General features: G+C 39.4%; 1 protein-coding gene across 1 annotated transcript in view; it reads right to left on the bottom strand.

The window, feature by feature from the left end:
* wdr17 (WD repeat domain 17) overlaps positions 1–18,686 on the bottom strand; it is a gene marked incomplete at its 3' end in the record, with an annotated part of 72,078 nt that overhangs the window by 32,902 nt on the left and 20,490 nt on the right. Inside the window, exons 7-12 of the mRNA XM_079553280.1 lie at positions 14,544–14,666; positions 11,360–11,547; positions 9,803–9,971; positions 4,074–4,165; positions 3,914–3,996; positions 3,741–3,827 (exon numbers count right to left, since the gene is read on the bottom strand). Coding sequence (XP_079409406.1) covers positions 3,741–3,827; positions 3,914–3,996; positions 4,074–4,165; positions 9,803–9,971; positions 11,360–11,547; positions 14,544–14,666 — 742 coding nt within the window. The remainder of the gene's footprint in view (positions 1–3,740; positions 3,828–3,913; positions 3,997–4,073; positions 4,166–9,802; positions 9,972–11,359; positions 11,548–14,543; positions 14,667–18,686) is intronic.

The raw sequence follows: 18,686 nt of genomic DNA, 5'->3' as shown, positions 1-18,686 counted from the left end.
TTCTCCAGTTTGGCTTTACCCCAATCCAAAAGCTTCTGGGAAAAAAGGTGTGAAAATAGCGACAGAACTGAGACGAAAACAATGATGGAAATGTGAGAAAAAAGTGAGAAAACTTTGACAAAAAAGTGACGAAAAAAAGCCCAAAAAAGACACACAAAAAAGACACAAAAAATGACAAAAAATGACAAAAAATGTGACAAAAATGTGACAAAAAAATGGCTAAAAATGGCAAAAAAAAAGACAAAAAAATGACAAAAAAGTGATGAAAAAATGACAAAAAAAGACAAAAAAGTGACAAAAAATGTGACAAAAATGTGACAAAAATGTGACAAAAAAGACAAAAAAAGACAAAAAAAAGACAAAAAAAGACAAAAAAAAGACAAAAAAAGACAAAAAAATGACAAATAATTGACAAAAAAATGACAAAAAAGTGATGAAAAAATGACAAAAATGTGACAAAAAGTGTGACAAACAATGACAAAAATGACAAAAAAAAAGACAAAAAAGTGACAAAAAATGATAAAAAAGCGACGAAAAAATGACAAAAATGTGACAAAAAAATGACAAAAAAGACAAAAAAAGACACAAAAAAAGACAAAAAAAGACAAAAAATTACAAAAAATTACAAAAAGTGACAAAAAAATGACAAAAATGTGACATAAAAGTGACAAAAAATGATACAAAAAAATGACTAAAAAATGATTAAAAAATGACAAAAAAGCGACGAAAAAATGACAAAAATGTGACAAAAAATGACAACAACAAAAAAAGACCAAAAAAAGTTACTAAAAATAGTTGAACACCTCCCCCCCCAAAATAATAAAAAAGATGGAAAAAAATCTGATGATGTGAGGAAAAAGATCCATTTAGATGAGTTTTGTTGATCTTTCAAATGAGGTGTTACACTGGCCTACAGGATTTGGGTAAAGTTGAACTGGAGAAAATGGCGCGAGTTAAGAGGCCCAAGACCCAATGAAAGCCATTTCCACAAACCTGTTTCTTCACAGGGTTTTGAGCAGATCTTACAACATTCACAAACAAGAAGCTGCTGATGCCCCATATATAAAAATATTTTTAATTAAAACCACTGCACAAGGTCTTTTTTCACAAATGGCTATGTTAACACTGTACAGCGCCTTTACGGTGTTAACATAGCCGTCATTTTGGTTAAAGTAGTAATTTTGCAGGCTCAAACTAAATTAAAGGTTGTTAAATATGACTAAGTCTATAATTATGACGGCTTGGCTCCTGCGTTAATGAAAAGAGACCAAAAACATGAGAATTTCAGTGTCAGATCTTCTAAATTCACTGACAAAGAAAAAGGTTTGTGCTTTGTTCATGTGGGAGAAGCTTCAGGAAACTCTGAATAGGAATAGATATGTTTTAATTCAATTAAATTGCAGGTAAAGTTGACAAGAAGAAGAAGAAGGACAATAAGGAGAAGGAGGAGAAGGAGGAGGAGAAGGAGGAGGAGGAGAAGGAGGAGAAAGAGGAGAAGGAAGGAGGAGAAAGAGGAGAAGGAAGGAGGACAAAGAGAAGAAGGAGAAAGAGGAGAAAGAGGAGAAGAAGGAGAAGAAGGAGAAGAAGGAGAAGAAGGAGAAAGAGGAGAAAGAGGAGAAGGAAGGAGGAGAAAGAGGAGAAGGAAGGAGGAGAAAGAGGAGAAGGAAGGAGGAGAAAGAGGAGAAGGAAGGAGGAGAAAGAGGAGAAGAAGGAGAAGAAGGAGAAAGAGGAGAAGAAGGAGAAGAAGGAGAAGAAGGAGAAAGAGGAGAAAGAGGAGAAGGAAGGAGGAGAAAGAGGAGAAGGAAGGAGGAGAAAGAGGAGAAGGAAGGAGGAGAAAGAGGAGAAGGAAGGAGGAGAAAGAGGAGAAGGAAGGAGGAGAAAGAGGAGAAGAAGGAGAAAGAGGAGAAAGAGGAGAAGAAGGAGAAAGAGGAGAAAGAGGAGAAGAAGGAGAAGAAGGAGAAAGAGGAGAAGAAGGAGAAAGAGGAGAAAGAGGAGAAGAAGGAGAAAGAGGAGAAAGAGGAGAAGAAGGAGAAAGAGGAGAAAGAGGAGAAGAAGGAGAAGAAGGAGAAGAAGGAGAAAGAGGAGAAGAAGGAGAAGAAGAAGAAGGAGAAGAAGGAGAAAGAGGAGAAAGAGGAGAAGAAGGAGAAGAAGGAGAAGAAGGAGAAAGAGGAGAAGAAGGAGAAGAAGAAGAAGAAGAAGAAGGAGAAAGAGGAGAAAGAGGAGAAGAAGGAGAAGAAGAAGAAGGAGAAGAAGGAGAAGAAGGAGAAAGAGGAGAAGAAGGAGAAGAAGGAGAAGAAGGAGAAGAAGGAGAAAGAGGAGAAGAAGGAGAAGAAGAAGAAGAAGAAGAAGGAGAAAGAGGAGAAAGAGGAGAAGAAGGAGAAGAAGAAGAAGAAGAAGAAGGAGAAGAAGGAGAAAGAGGAGAAAGAGGAGAAGAAGGAGAAGAAGGAGAAAGAGGAGAAGAAGGAGAAGAAGAAGAAGAAGGAGAAGAAGGAGAAAGAGGAGAAGAAGGAGAAAGAGGAGAAGAAGGAGAAGAAGGGGAAGAAGAAGAAGAAGAAGAAGAAGGAGAAAGAGGAGAAAGAGGAGAAAGAGGAGAAGAAGGAGAAGAAGAAGAAGGAGAAGAAGGAGAAGAAGGAGAAAGAGGAGAAGAAGGAGAAGAAGAAGAAGAAGGAGAAGAAGGAGAAAGAGGAGAAAGAGGAGAAGAAGGAGAAAGAGGAGAAGAAGGAGAAGAAGGGGAAGAAGAAGAAGAAGAAGGAGAAGAAGGAGAAAGAGGAGAAAGAGGAGAAGAAGGAGAAGAAGAAGAAGAAGAAGAAGGAGAAGAAGGAGAAAGAGGAGAAAGAGGAGAAGAAGGAGAAAGAGGAGAAGAAGGAGAAAGAGGAGAAAGAGGAGAAGAAGGAGAAAGAGGAGAAAGAGGAGAAGAAGGAGAAAGAGGAGAAGAAGGAGAAGAAGAAGAAGAAGAAGGAGAAGAAGGAGAAGAAGGAGAAAGAGGAGAAAGAGGAGAAGAAGGAGAAAGAGGAGAAGAAGGAGAAGAAGAAGAAGAAGAAGGAGAAGAAGGAGAAAGAGGAGAAAGAGGAGAAGAAGGAGAAAGAGGAGAAGGAGAAGAAGGAGAAGAAGGAGAAGAAGGAGAAAGAGGAGAAGAAGGAGAAAGAGGAGAAGAAGGAGAAGAAGGAGAAGAAGGAGAAAGAGGAGAAAGAGGAGAAGAAGGAGAAAGAGGAGAAAGAGGAGAAGGAGAAAGAGGAGAAAGAGGAGAAGAAGGAGAAGAAGAAGTTTAATTTTGTGTAATTATACTTTATAATATAACACTTCACGAAATCATATTTAAATAGGGAAAACGTGGAAGAGCTTGGTAGCTTCTATCTTCACCTCATTTAGAGCTATAGAGGAGGAGAGGCTAAATGCTAACGCCGTCTGTGCTGTGTTTACGTGACTGAGTGCACACATGAAGACCAGACAGGTACACATGAACTCGTCTAAGCTCAGGTAAGAACATATCTCAGTCTGCAAAAACGATGGCCTGTTCCTTTAAAGTAAAAATACTGTGTGTGAACTGTACTTTTAATTAATTCCATTTTGATTGAGTAGGAAGGAGATTTTCCTGGGGACGTCATATTTATAAATTCTCCCGCTATTTTTGGTTCTTACAGTCAGACCTTTATGTAGATTTCCTTCCTCAGAGGTTGTCACGTGGCTTTCTACATTCTCATCTGCAAAGCTTTATCTGGCAACATTTAAAACCCACTCACTTATTATTCTGGCTCCAGTCGCAGCCGAACACGGCCGCCGGGTGTTTGTATTTGTGCAGGATTTTCCCGTCGATGGTTCTGATGATGCTGCGGAAATAAGACCACACACAAGCTCCAACGTTAACTCGAACAAACGATGAGTTCGATGTCTCGCGGCGGCTCTCGGCACCGACCAGAATCCGTCCCCGCTACACGTCGCGATCCTCTTTGAATCCTTATGGCTCCAGGAGATGCAGAATATGCCGTTTTTCCCGTGCTGCGCAGAACATGGAATCAAAACAAACGTAAGGACTTGCCTCAGGTGCAGAAGAAGAGAGAACACGAAACCCTCACCTCATTAAAGCGTGTGATGATTTTGCCCTTTCGTACGTCCCAGATGAACGCTCCGTTACGGGACGTTGCACCTGCGATGCAGTTTAGGTCTCCTGCGGAACAAAATGGAGGGAGGAGAAAGAGGAGGAGGAGGAGGAGAAATAAGGAGAAGGAAGGAGAAGGAGGAGGAGGAAAAAGAGGAAAAAGAGGAGGAGGAAAGAGGAAAAAGAGGAGGAGGAAAGAGGAAAAAGAGGAGGAGGAAAGAGGAAAAAGAGGAAAAAGAGGAGGAAAAAGAGGAAAAAGAGGAGGAGGAAAGAGGAAAAAGAGGAAAAAGAGGAGGAAAAAGAGGAAAAAGAGGAAAAAGAGGAAGAAAAAGAGGAAAAAGAGGAAGAGGAAAAAGAGGAAAAAGAGGAGGAGGAAAGAGGAAAAAGAGGAAGAGGAAAAAGAGGAAGAGGAAAAAGAGGAAAAAGAGGAGGAGGAAAGAGGAAAAAGAGGAAAAAGAGGAGGAGGAAAGAGGAAAAAGAGGAGGAGGAAAGAGGAAAAAGAGGAAAAAGAGGAGGAGGAAAAAGAGGAAAAAGAGGAGGAGGAAAGAGGAAAAAGAGGAGGAGGAAAGAGGAAAAAGAGGAGGAGGAAAGAGGAAAAAGAGGAAAAAGAGGAGGAAAAAGAGGAAAAAGAGGAGGAAAAAGAGGAAGAAAAAGAGGAAAAAGAGGAAGAGGAAAAAGAGGAAGAGGAAAAAGAGGAAAAAGAGGAAGAGGAAAAAGAGGAGGAGGAAAAAGAGGAAAAAGAGGAGAAGGAAAAAGAGGAAAAAGAGGAAAAAGAGGAGGAGGAAAAAGAGGAAAAAGAGGAGGAGGAAAAAGAGGAAAAAGAGGAAAAAGAGGAAAGAGGAAAAAGAGGAAAAAGAGGAGGAGGAAAAAGAGGAAAAAGAGGAAGAGGAAAAAGAGGAAAAAGAGGAAAAAGAGGAGGAAAAAGAGGAAAAAGAGGAAGAAAAAGAGGAAAAAGAGGAAGAAGAAAAAGAGGAAAAAGAGGAAGAGGAAAAAGAGGAAAAAGAGGAGGAGGAAAAAGAGGAAAAAGAGGAAGAGGAAAAAGAGGAAAAAGAGGAGGAGGAAAAAGAGGAAAAAGAGGAAAAAGAGGAGGAGGAAAAAGAGGAGGAAAAAGAGGAGGAAAAAGAGGAAAAAGAGGAGGAAAAAGAGGAAAAAGAGGAAGAAAAAGAGGAAAAAGAGGAAAAAGAGGAGGAGGAAAAAGAGGAAAAAGAGGAGGAAAAAGAGGAAAAAGAGGAAGAAAAAGAGGAAAAAGAGGAAAAAGAGGAAGAAAAAGAGGAAAAAGAGGAAAAAGAGGAAAAAGAGGAAGAGGAAAAAGAGGAAAAAGAGGAAAAAGAGGAAAAAGAGGAGGAGGAAAAAGAGGAAAAAGAGGAGGAGGAAAAAGAGGAAAAAGAGGAAGAGGAAAAAGAGGAAAAAGAGGAAGAGGAAAAAGAGGAAAAAGAGGAAAAAGAGGAGGAGGAAAAAGAGGAAAAAGAGGAAAAAGAGGAGGAGGAAAAAGAGGAAAAAGAGGAGGAGGAAAAAGAGGAAAAAGAGGAAGAGGAAAAAGAGGAAAAAGAGGAGGAGGAAAGAGGAAAAAGAGGAAAAAGAGGAGGAGGAAAGAGGAAAAAGAGGAAAAAGAGGAGGAGGAAAAAGAGGAAAAAGAGGAGGAGGAAAGAGGAAAAAGAGGAAAAAGAGGAAAAAGAGGAAGAGGAAAAAGAGGAAAAAGAGGAAAAAGAGGAAGAGGAAAAAGAGGAGGAGGAAAAAGAGGAAAAAGAGGAGGAGGAAAAAGAGGAAAAAGAGGAAGAGGAAAAAGAGGAAAAAGAGGAAAAAGAGGAGGAGGAAAAAGAGGAAAAAGAGGAAAAAGAGGAAAAAGAAGAAAAAGAAAAAGAAGAAGAAGAAGAAGAAGAAGAAGAAGAAGAAGAAGAAGAAGAAGAAGAAGAAGAAGAAGAAGTTTAATTTTGTGTAATTATACTTTATCGTGTAACACTTCACGTAACCATATTTAAATAGGGAAAACGTGGAAGAGCTTGGTAGCTTCTATCTTCACCTGGTTTGGAGCTGGACAGGGCGAGAGGCTAAATGCTAACGCCGTCTGTGCTGTGTTTACGTGACTGAGGGCACACCTCCTCCAACAAAATGGAGGAGGAATAGAGAAAAGGGTTAGGACATAAAGTACAAAAAAATGTGCTAGTATGTGTTTAGTATTTTGCGTTTATTGTTCTGGTTAATCGTAAAAGAAAATACACTTTCTGAGGCTCATGTCATTATGTGGACCTGACGTTTAAGCACCAACAATTTTGAAGATTCATCTGAAGGACACATTTTCATCATTCTACTCAAATCTCTTAAATAATATTCAAGGCTCAAGGTGTCTTTATCATCTCTCATGGGGGTGCTATTTATTATTTACATACATTCAGTGCTGTTACTGTTTTATGACATCACACCACAGACTGTAAATTAAAATGGACAAATGATTGCCTTCTTCTTCCTGGAGCCGTAAAGGAAGTTCCTTGTTCTAATGGACCTTTTTTTAAGACATCAGTTATTGATTATCGATTCATTCTGACCTTCATGTGTTTGTCTTCACACGTGCTTCATCGTCCTTTTGCTCTTTTTAAAGCAGTACTAAGTAACTCTTCCCCCTAGAGGCCATAAGCGCAACTGCAGGTGTAGTAGCAAGTTACGATTTTTTAATTTATTAATTGTCTTGGAGAGTAAATACTACGCTGACAGAAAAGGCGAAGGGAGAGAGGGATATTGTACATCCAGTTATACAATGGAAATATGTTTTTTCACTCAAACTTGGCTGTAAATACTGTTTAAAGTGACGTTAGCCCGCAGTTAGCTTTGCCCGTTAGCCTGTTAGCTTCTTCTTCGTGATTCCATTAGTGTGTATTGCTTTCTCCGCACCGGGGGCAGTCAAGTTGCAAACATGGTTTTCTGGTCAGAGACACCAGGGGGAGATGAAAGACCCTCCAATCATCCCATAAACCCTTGTATCACCCCCACAGGGACTACGGAGAGGATTTATTAAGGTAAACAAGTTACTTAGTGCTGCTTTAACATTTATTTTATTTCTTGTTCTAAATTAAGGAGTTAGCTCCAAAAACAACAGCCAAATTGCTAACATGAACAAGCTTCAGTTAGCCCGCACTGAACGGTATGGGGGAAGGCGGCCACCGTCACATAGTCCCACATAGTCAGTGTATTACGTTTGTTTGTTTTGTTTGTTTGTTTGTTTGTAGACTTTATTGTCCCCGCCATCCTTCGATGCCGCTGGGGAGCAGTGGTCGACAGTGCCGCGCCCGGGGACCCGTCTCCATGATGTGGAGCCAGGCTGATGGTCAGAATCACCTGGCTGAAGGAGTCACCTATTGTACATGTTTTGTGGTAGGGAAAACCAGAGTACCCAGAGGAAACCTACACAGACACAGGGAGAACATGCAAACTCCACACAGAAAGGCCCCCGTCCCTGGTGGGAATCGAACTCGGGACCTTCCAGCTGTGAAGCGGAGGCGCTGACCGCTGCGCTACTGGGCCACTCAACATTAGGGATGTACCGATCCGATATTCAGTATCGGTATCGGTAGCCGATCAGGCTTTTTTTAGAGTATCGGATTGGATCGGATTTGATGACTGGCTTCGAGGGTTTATCACAGCACAGCGGTAAACCTGCAGATGGAGCCGCTGCAGATCCAGGACCGCAGATTCCCGGCCTTCATGCTATCGCTAAGCTAGGACACGGAATTGATTGATCTGATTTGATTTATTCTTATTATTGTGTCTTTCACAGAAGTGCTCAGCTCTCGTGGGCTTATACAAGACACATTTCAAAACAGAATTAAAACACCTGCTTCTGAAAAACTTTCTAATCATGTCATCACATTTTTTTCCATCTTTTTGGGGGGGTATTCAACTCATTTTGTAACCTTTTTGTAATGTTTTTAATTCCATTTTTTGTCCTTTTTTTGTCACATTTTTTGTCATTTTTTGTCAAAGTTTTCTCACTTTTTTGTCACATTTCCATCATTGTTTCCGTCTCAGTTTTGTTGCTATTTTCACACCTTTTTTTCCAGAAGCTTTTGGATTGGGGTAAAGCCAAACTGGAGAAAAAGTGCTCGGTTCAGGTGGGAGTTAAGGGGTTCAAATTCAAAGCTAAAGCCAAAACGTCTTCCATGTTTATGAAAAAAATACAACTGGTAAAACTAGTGGTAAAACTGGTAATATCCATAGGCAATAATATATAATGATATACAGTATATTCTATAAAAATCTAATAATACAAAAAGACTGTATCGGATCGGTATCGGCCAGATGAAGTGTCAAAAATACCGGATCGGATCGGGAGCTCAAAAAATGACATTAAAATCTAAAATCTAAAGGAATCATCGCAGTACAAATACATTTCGGCTTCATTTTGCACAACAATATAAGAAAAGAAAGGTCAAAAGGACGAGGGAAAAGACCTCGGAAGCTAAGCAGGAAGGGCCTGGTCGGTACTTGGATGGGAGACCGTTTGGGTGAACGTAGTTAGTGAGTGAGTGGGTGGTGTTCGGAGGGGCCGATGGCGCAGACTGGTTGCCTCACTTCCGTCAGTCTACCCCAGGGCAGCAATAGCAGCTTACCACCACTGAGTATGGAGTTAATGAATAAAGCACGAAATCGTAAAGCGACTTTGAGCGTCTGGAAAGTGCTATATAAGACTAATGCATTATTATGATTGCTATATTTATGATGATTATTAAAGCAGTACTAAGTAACTTGTTTACCTTAATAAATCCTCTCCGTAGTCCCTGTGGGGGTAATACAAGTGTTTATGGGATGATTGGAGGGTCTTTCATCTCCCCCTGGTGTCTCTGACCAGAAAACCATGTTTGCAACTTGACTGCCACCGGTCCGGAGAAAGCAATACACACTAATGGAATCACGAAGAAGAAGCTAACATGCTAACAGGCAAAGCTAACTGCGGGCTAAGTAACTCTTCCCCCTAGAGGCCATAAGCGCAACTGCAGGTGTAGTAGCAAGTTACGATTTTATAACTTATTAATTGTCTTGGAGAGTAAATACTACGCTGACAGGAAAGGCGAAGGGAGAGAGGGTAACTGTACATCCAATTATGCAATAGAAATATTTTTTTTCACTCAAACTTGGCTGTAAATACTGTTTAAAGTGACGTTAGCCCGCTGTTAGCTTTGCCCGTTAGCATGTTAGCTTCTTCTTCATGATTTCATTAGTGTGTATTGCTTGCTCCGCACCGGGGGCAGTCAAGTTGCAAACATGGTTTTCTGGTCAGAGACACCAGGGGGAGATAAAAGATCCTCCAATCATCCCATAAACACTTGTATTACCCCCACAGGGACTACGGAGAGGATTTATTAAGGTAAACACGTTACTTAGTACTGCTTTAAATAAAAAAGACAAATAAAGATTTAAATCACATGTGCACCGTGTGTCGTGTGGTCTGCTCCTGGTGTATTTACAAAACTGCTCTTTTGAGTTCCTAATTAGCACTGCAATGTGGAGTATTCAGAATACAATGCTCTGGACAAACTAATGGAATATGTAACAAAATACATTTCAATGCAAGTATTCAGTATTCTGTATTTGCTTTCCTGAAACTGACCAATGCCAACAAATAAATGAAAAGGCGAGAACAGGTTTGATGTTCACGTGTTCAGTCTTGTGCCTCCTTCCTGTTTCTCAGCGTCTGTGATAACGTTTGGATTTTACCTGGGGCCCAGGACAGAGAGTAGACGACGCCTTCGTTCCCCGGCGACGTGTAAACCGCCGTGAGCGTGTTGGTGTCCCAGATCTTTATGGTGCCGTCGAAACTGGCCGTGGCCAAAAGGTTGGGGTCGTCGGGTTTAAACTTACAGTCGAAGATGGTTTCTATGTGGCCCTGGAACAACCAGAGGAGAGAGAGAGGAAATCGAAACGTCAGCCAGCAAGTCCACTTTAACCTCTTCACCCCCGCCTTAACCGAGTGCACTTTCTCCAGTTCGGCTTTACACAAATCTAAACACTTCTTGACTGGAGAGTTTACAGCCTATAGGCCAGTGTAACGCCTCATTTGAAAGCTAAGACCTACAAAACTGATGTAAATGGATCTTTTTTTCTTGAGTTGTTGCCGCGTTGTCGTCACTTTTTCCATTGCTCTTTTTGTCACTTTTTGTTGCTCTTTTGTCATTTTTTTCTTTTTTCTTACTTTATTTTTTTTTTTACATTTTTTGTCTCTTTTCATCCAATTTTTGTCTCTTTTTTGATAATTTTTTTCTCTTTTTCATAATTTTTTTGTCACATTTTTGTCTCTTTTTTGTCTCCTTTTCATCACTTTTTGTCTCTTTTTCATTAAATTTTTGTCTTTTTTTCATCACATTTTTGTCTCTTTTTTGTCACATTTTTGTCTTTTTTTCATCATATTTTTGTCTCTTTTTTGTCACATTTTTTTCTTTTTTTCATCAAATTTTTGTCTCTTTTTTTGTCACATTTTTGTCTCTTTTTTGCCACATTTTCATCACTTTTTTGTCTCTTTTTCATTAAATGTTTGCCAAATTTTCATCACTTTTTTGTCTTTTTTTCATCATATTTTTGTCTCTTTTTTGTCACATTTTTGTCTTTTTTTCATCATATTTTTGCCTCTTTTTTGTCACATTTTTGTCTTTTTTTCATCATATTTTTGTCTCTTTTTTGTCACATTTTTGTCTTTTTTTCATCAAATTTTAGTCTCTTTTTTGTCACATTTTTGTCTCTTTTTTGCCACATTTTCATCACTTTTTTGTCTCTTTTTCATTCAATTTTTGCCTCTTTTTCCATCCCATTTTTGCCTCTTTTTCATCGTATTTTTGCCAAATAACCATCAAATTTTTGTCTCTTTTTGGTCACATTTTTGTCTCTTTTTTGTCACATTTTTGTCTCTTTTTGCCACATTTTCATCACTTTTTTGTCTCTTTTTCATTCAATTTTTGCCTCTTTTTCATCACATTTTTGCCTCTTTTTCATCGTATTTTTGCCAAATATACATCATATTTTTGTCTCTTTTTTGCCACATTTTCATCACTTTTTTGTCTCTTTTTCATCAAATGTTTGTCTCTTTTTTGTCGCTGTTTTGATGCTTTTTTCAAGAAGCTTTTAGATTTGAGTAAAGCCACACTGGAGATAATGTCCAGGTGGGGGTTAAGAGGTTAAAACTTGTGTGACTTCCCTTGAAAACTGTAAACAGATCATTTTCAGGACTTTCTGAACTAAACATCGAGCACAATCTGCCACAGACTGAGACGAGGTAAATACCAGGTCGCGCAGGAAGTCCCACTTTTTGCCGGCCATGTCGTAGAGCCCGACCCCCCCGTCCAGGAAGCAGCAGACGGCGTGTCCCGGGGGGAGGGAGAAGCAGTGGTTCTGGGACAGCGTCGGGGGAGGCACGGCTTCACTGGTGGAGCTCAGATGCTGGCTTTTACCGGGGGAACACGCGCTCTGGGCTGAGGGGGGGCAGAAGAGGCACAGGAGAGGGGCAGTTTAGGCTGGAGAGGGGGGAAAGGGTTCATCAGAAAACATCATAACATCATATTAATACTATTTCTATCGTTGCGTCTGTCATTAATAGGACTTTGGACCATAAAAGCGAAGGGCAGGGTACTGTTAAACGACTGCCCTGGAGGCTGGGGGGGCTCCACCTCGCCTTCTGCCCCCGTTTCACTGTGGAGTCCCCCAGGGTTCTATACTGGCACCTGTTCTTTTTGCACTCTACCTCCTCCCACGAAGCTGTATCTTTAAGAAACACGGCATTCAACATCACCTATGCCAGGGGTGGGCAACGTCAGGCCCTGGGGCCAAATCCGGCCCTCCAGCACAGAACCTCTGGCCCTCAAGATGATTTTGAGAAACCTTATTACACAAATCAGAGAGTACTTTGAACATTATTAGAGTTAAACGGGAGAAATAAAGGTAGAAATACTGTCAATTCACCCAGTGAGGTCTTGTATTATGTACAACACTGGCATTTGAAAGAAATGCACTGAAAAAACTAATCTTTTTAAGGAAGAAATGACATAAATCTACTTGAATTAAGAGATTAAAGTAGATTTTGCCCGGTCTTAGATGAGATAAAACCTTTAGTAGTTGTTATTCTCTTAATTCAGATAATTTTGTGTCATTTCAAGTGAAAAACAATTGTCTGATTTCAAGTGTTTTATTCCTGTTCCATTGGCGCTATAGCATTTGTATCTTGGATTAGTTCAAACTGACTCAAATTCAACATAGAAGAACTTTAATTCAAGCAATTTTAAGTCATTTATCTCATTTAATATGGTCATTTTCCAGTGTTGTGTTTTACTTTGGGCTAATAATCAGCGGCTTCGGCCCTCGGGCTGTTTACGATAAAGAAAATCGGCCTCCGCCAACAAAACTTGCCTACCCCTGACCAATACGCTGACAGCCAAATTCACCTACCACTCCACAAACGCTCTTCCAGCCCCTTGACTCCCCCTCCTCAAGTGTCTGAGTGACGTCAAGGCTTGGTTGGCCCATATGAGGGTGAAACTGAGGTCATAGTGTTTGGACACAATGGCTGTATCCGAATGTCCACACTATTCCCTATATAGTCACTATATAGTGACTATATAGTGGTCACATGTTGTAGGGGTGTCCGAATGTCCAGAAAGAAAAAAGTAGTGCGCTCGAAATTTCCCACAATGCATCTCGAAAAGTAGTGAGCATCGATGGTCACTAAACGGGTCAATATAGACCACAATGCATTGCGAGAGTCGGAGAAGAGCCTGACAGAGACAGGTCTTTGAACTAAACACGACTGAAGTAAATCAGCTGTTTCAGTCGAGTGTTTGTGTTTCTCATGAATAAACGACCTAAATATAAACGGCTACGGTGAAAAGATGCTAACGTTAGCTGCTAACCTTTAGCTTGAGCTGTTAAATGACTGACAGCTTCCTCTCGAATAATCCAAGCCATTCACGTAAAATCCATGTGAAGTAAAAGTGTATCTGACTCGTATTTATCCATAAATATTCCACTGTCTCTGAGTTTGTTTGGTCTTTGTCGCAGAAATACTTTATTCCCGGAGTTTAGTGACTTTTAGCAGATGTAGTCACTCAATCTGCTGGTGTTTCGGACACCGGGCTCTGACCGACTTTCGGCGTCTCTGAGCTCACGCTGGGGTGACTTTTTTTTTTTTTTTTTGCTTTTTTGGTGATGATAGTAACGCCTGTAAAAATGCCAAAACAGTCGCTCTCTTTCATAAAATAAACGTTTGTAACAATAAATAAATTCAGATGAAAAAAAAAAAAAACGTATCTGCAGCCGCAGCGCGCGTGACGTCACGCAGAGCGGAGAAAGTCGTGGCTTGTGTCTGAATCGCCAACAGAATCAGTGACTATATAGTGACTATATAGTGCGGCCTATGTAGTGAATGAGGGGTTAGGGATTAGTGTGGACATTCGGACACAGCCTAAGACTCCCTTTTGGATTTGGGTTCTTTTAATTCCCTCACCAACCTTGGCGTCACTATTGATAATGATTTTAAACTAGACCAGCAAGTAAATACGGTCATCAAATCTGACTTTTATCACCACTTTTACTCTTTGGCTTTTAACACTGCGTGAGTTGTGTGGCCCCGGATAAAGCGGAAGAAAATGGATGGATGGATGGATGGATGGATGGATGGAGTTGTGTGGCTCTCAGTGTCCTTTTAATTTTAGTTATTTTTTATCCTTGCCTTTTATTGTTTATGGCAGGTTTTTATTTAAAATATAGTTTTTATGTATTTTTTAAATATTTTCATTGTTAATATTGTACCTTGAAATGTGCTAAATAAATAAAGTTCAGTCTGGTATCAGGAAAAAAAGGCGGTTTAGGTACTACTGGCAAAAAAAAAGTATCGACAGCAGGCACTGGAAAGAAATATGACATCTTTATATCCAAGTGTTGATGCTGTTGGTCATAAAAAGAAAAAGAAAATTAAAAAATAAACACAAAAATTAAAAAGAAGGGAAATATTTGGTTGAAAAAAATGCAAAAATAGAAAAAAAATGTGATGAAATTGTGGTGAAACATTTAAAAAGTTTGGGAATTGGTGAAATATCACTTAGAAAAATTGGAGGGAATATAGAGGAAAAATATATATAAATTTAGGGGAAAAACATGGAAAGGTTTGGGGAAAAAAAACGAGTAAAACCTTTTTTAATGGGGGGAAAAAAAAGATAAAAATTTGGAAAGTGTTTTTTCTGCCCTTTTCTAGTTAAAGGAAATTTCTTGGTTGTTTCACCTCAAACAAATGATACAAATGCAAAAGAAATGAAACAGAAGGAAAAGGAATAAATGAACATTATTACTCTGTTTTCTGGCTCTATGTGACAAATAATTCAGTATAGGTATAAAAAAAAAAAAAAAATAGATTGTTAAAGTTCTAGTATTGAGCGGTTCCCAGTCGTATAGAAGCGTCTCTTTGACTTTGGAGCATCACCTTTCTTTGTGAGGGGAGCGTTGAGGACGTGCAGCGCGTGGAAGCCGGTCTTCTTCAGTTTGAAGCTGTCGAGGGGGGTGGAGCGAGACACGGTCCACACTCGGAGAACTCCCACCTGAGAGTCTGAGACCACAGACAAACACAAGAACAGAACAAGTTAATCTAGAAGCTACAGAAGGTTTGATGTTAGATTGTTCTTTCCTTTAGCTATATTACAACAAGAAAATATCTGCAACGTAATAAATACTTACATTTGATCTTATTTATTGGGTGAAATGTTACGCGGTGTAAAAGATAATTTTGAGTCTGTACCACAGTTTGAGGAATTCTCTGCAATCAAAGCATCTCCACATCTGCAGGAGGGCTGAGAGCTGTTGAAAGGTCCGATATCATGTGTTTTTAAGCTTTTATAACTATTTGATATTTTTGTAATATACATTAACATGGAGCTCAGCGCGAGGAAGACAGTTTGGCCATGGACAGAATCAGAGTCTAAACCAGTGGCTCTCGGCCTACACAGGAAAGAAACAAACAGCTAAATCAAATTAACACATTGAGGCTTTGCTGTTTTGGGGATTTAGCTGTTGAGTGCCAACAATCCAGATAATATTTCATGATATTTGTAGCACCACAGTGTATTCTATGTTATAGCTGTGGACACAGGCGTTGGCTCGTTTGAAAGGTGAGACGCTAAGCTCTCCGTAGGTGAAAACAGTTTAATTATACGTGCCTCCGTTTCTGAGAAATCTAAGCTAAACAGAGGCTAGTTTGGATCAAAATCACAGATTTTTTTCTAGAAAGGGAGATAACAGGGTTTTATGAGACACTTTCCTTTCTGATTAACTCCTCTCTCATCTCTCCTCTCTGGACGGACACTAACGTTATGTGAAGAGGCAAATGCCGAAATATCTCTTTCGTTTTAAGTCAATTGGACAACATTGTTGACACGTTTTGAAACACCGCGTGTGCATTTAAACAGCCTGGTTCTTGTATTGAAGACTTTAACAGGATGTTTCTCAGTCGTCCTCGGACCAATTTTAACCATTTAGAAAATTAGAGAAATGTTAAAATCTCATCTGTTTTGATCTTTCCATGTGAAGCCGCTCTGCTTTGTCAAACGCGCAGAAGTGGCGGCTTTACAGCTGTTCGCTTCGCAAGACCACACCCCCCTCGGACAAAAAAAGAGGAAAAGAAACGCAGTAATAAATATAAAGTGTCCAGTTCGTGACTCTTGATAAGTTTTTGATCGTCATCTTCAGTTCTGTTCATCACAGAGCTGCCAAAACCACATATTAGGTGTATTAGAGTGTCTAGTTTCGTAATAAAAAAAAACCTTCTGGCCGTCAAACAATGACATTTAAAAAAATAAAATTAAAAAATGTATAAAAATCAGAAACATGTGGAACAAAACTCTGCTCCAAGTATGTTTTTCATGGGGCTTTCACTTTATAACAAGCTGATTTTGTATGATAGAGGCCCTTTATATGATTTTCATTATTTTATTGAGCCTTGTGGACAAACTATCGTGTCTCAGTGAGGTCAAGGGCGTAACTTCCTGAAGGACTGGTGTGGACATGTCCCCATCAATATTTCAGGATGGCCAAGTTGTCCCCACCAACTTCCTTCACATTGTGTGATCTTTCACAAAGACTTGACTCAGATGTGGATATTTAGGCTTGGGAGAGGACGATCGCCATCAAAACACTTTTTGTTTCGCGTTGATTGGTCAAATATCCGCGGAGAAATGCATATTTTCGGGTTGCAACGGAGCTTCTGTCTCTTTAAGCCTTACGTGAGACGCATTTACGTGTCCGACGGAAACAGGCGATGTTTCTAGTTTATTTATGTCGGATGTTTCACTCAACAACGATCAGAAAATGGTCGGTCTGCCCGTTCCATAACTTATTTCATTAACAAGTTAAGTGGGAGAGGAGAGCGGCTTCTGTGCCATGTTCTCTGAGCGCAGCAGTGAGGGGAGGGGCAACACGGGGAGTTTAGAGACAGATTTTCACTAATAAAAACAAAACTAAATATTAATATATTATTAATATTATTATTATTATATTAATATGCCTATGTGACGATGTTTGACAAGTCTAGAGGCATTATCTTAGTGGAAAAAAAACTTTTTTATTCATTTAAGGCGAGACACTGCAGGTGAATAGGGAAAAAATGTATATATACAGATATCAATTTGAAACCTTTGCTGTCGATCACTGGCATAAATGTGAGAAAAAAATACATGGCAAGTTTTCTGTCATTTTATCTTTTCTTATAAGAACAAGGTGTTTTATGCCTAAAAATGCCCCAAATTTCCCATCTTTTCGGCGACGAAATGTGAATAATGGATAGAGCTACATTCAAACTTATGGTTTCATTTTATTGATGAATGAGTTGCCAAGACTTTTTCAGAGGGGATTTTGGATTTCTTGTTTAGTTTTAAAATAAGCTGTTTTTTAGTGGAAACATTTGTAAAAATTTAATTTTCGCCTTATTTTTTGACATTCAAAACTCAATAAAAACTCAAATGTTGTTCAGTCCAAGGCTGGAAAATGTGAAGTCTTTAGGTCCGACTGACGTGGACATAGTGTCGCCACAATGACAGAAAAATGTGTTTTGAGAAAAAGGCCTTTGAAATTGCATTCTCCCATATAAGTCTATGGGGGAACATTGAACCAGCGCAATATTTAAACATGTTTTTGTGAAGATTAGTCATATTTTCTGTTTCCAGGTGAAAGCTTGTATGTTCAGAGACCAATTTGGCCCAAAACCTGAAAACTGAAAAAATAGAGTTTTGCCTGTAGTGTCTCCCCTTAATGTATTTTATTTATTTATTTATTTTTGAGGGGGGGTAAAGTGTCCCCACCAATAGTAACACCAAACCTACACCCTTGAGTGAGGTCTTACTTTGAATTATACCTTTCTTTCAAGTGGTAATGCTCCTGAACGTGCATAGAAGCCAAAACTTAATCTTAAAACAAAAGTCCCTAAATGTAATCGTGATTGCAATATTAAGTCGAAATCTGTCAGAATTGTCCAAAGAAAGGACCACAGGGGCGACAGGTGAATCCAGTGTCACTCAGACAAACACCCAGCATTAATGCAGGACAATGAGCCTGAAGCTGCTCCGTGTGCGCGTGAACGTTCACACGTATCCGCTCACAGACAGACGGCGTGTGAAAACGTCCCACACGCCAGCTGACACCGGGGTTAATAATAGCAAGTCTCTAATCAGGCGCATATTCTGATGAGAGTCCGTTAATTATAAATAAATGCTTGTTTCCTCTACGATCCAGCTGTAATCACGTCTCAGCAATCCAAGGTTTCTCCCTAAAATCAATCTCGTAGAATAAGAAATATCAATGAAAGCAGGAAAAAGAATGATTAAGTTCCTATTCATTTTAATTTCATAAAATACTAACATTCAAATAGACAAAACCTGATGAGAAATGAGTCGAGGACAATTCTTTGAAGCATTTTGTAAGTTACGTGGGCGCCCCCATTGATTGACAATACCTATGATCAAGTTAATAAGACGCAAGCCGCTATTCTTAGCTGATGGCATGCTAACAAATCAATGGGTCCGCTTTAAAGATGCAGAGGACACTTCCTGGTTCTACTGATGAAATACAGAACAGTAGAGTAGAAGAAGAAACGACCAAAGTAAAAACAGTTACTCAAACCTGCATGAATGAGGTACAACTAGAGGAGGTCAGTAACACAATTAATTTACTTAAGTAGTACTGTGTTTAAGTTTGTGGAGATGTGTACTTTTGTCGAGAACGCATTCCTTTTACTCCCCTACATTTGAAAGATAAATATAACACTGTCCACTCCAGTACATTCATATAAAGGCTCCAAAGGAAAAAGCACATTTCACCAGTGTTGGGAAAGTTCATTTTCTACATAAACCAGTTCAAAGTTCAGTTCACAAATTTCAAAATGAACTAGTTCGTTCATAGTTCCAAAAATGAACTAGTTCATAGTTATTTTTCTTTTTTTTGCTGTGAGCTATTATTCAGGCATGAAAACGGGTCAGGGGTGGAATAGTTGAGAAGAATATTTCTCCTCTCAGGGAAATATTTCTAATATTCTTAAAGCAACAATCTGAAGTATTTTGAGATGCATTTTTGCCAACCTTGG

Source organism: Gobius niger, assembly GCF_951799975.1.
Source record: "Gobius niger genome assembly, chromosome: 3".
In the NCBI taxonomy this organism is placed as follows: domain Eukaryota; kingdom Metazoa; phylum Chordata; class Actinopteri; order Gobiiformes; family Gobiidae; genus Gobius; species Gobius niger.
Note: the sequence above shows the minus strand (reverse complement) of the source record. Positions and strands in the feature narration are given on the sequence as shown.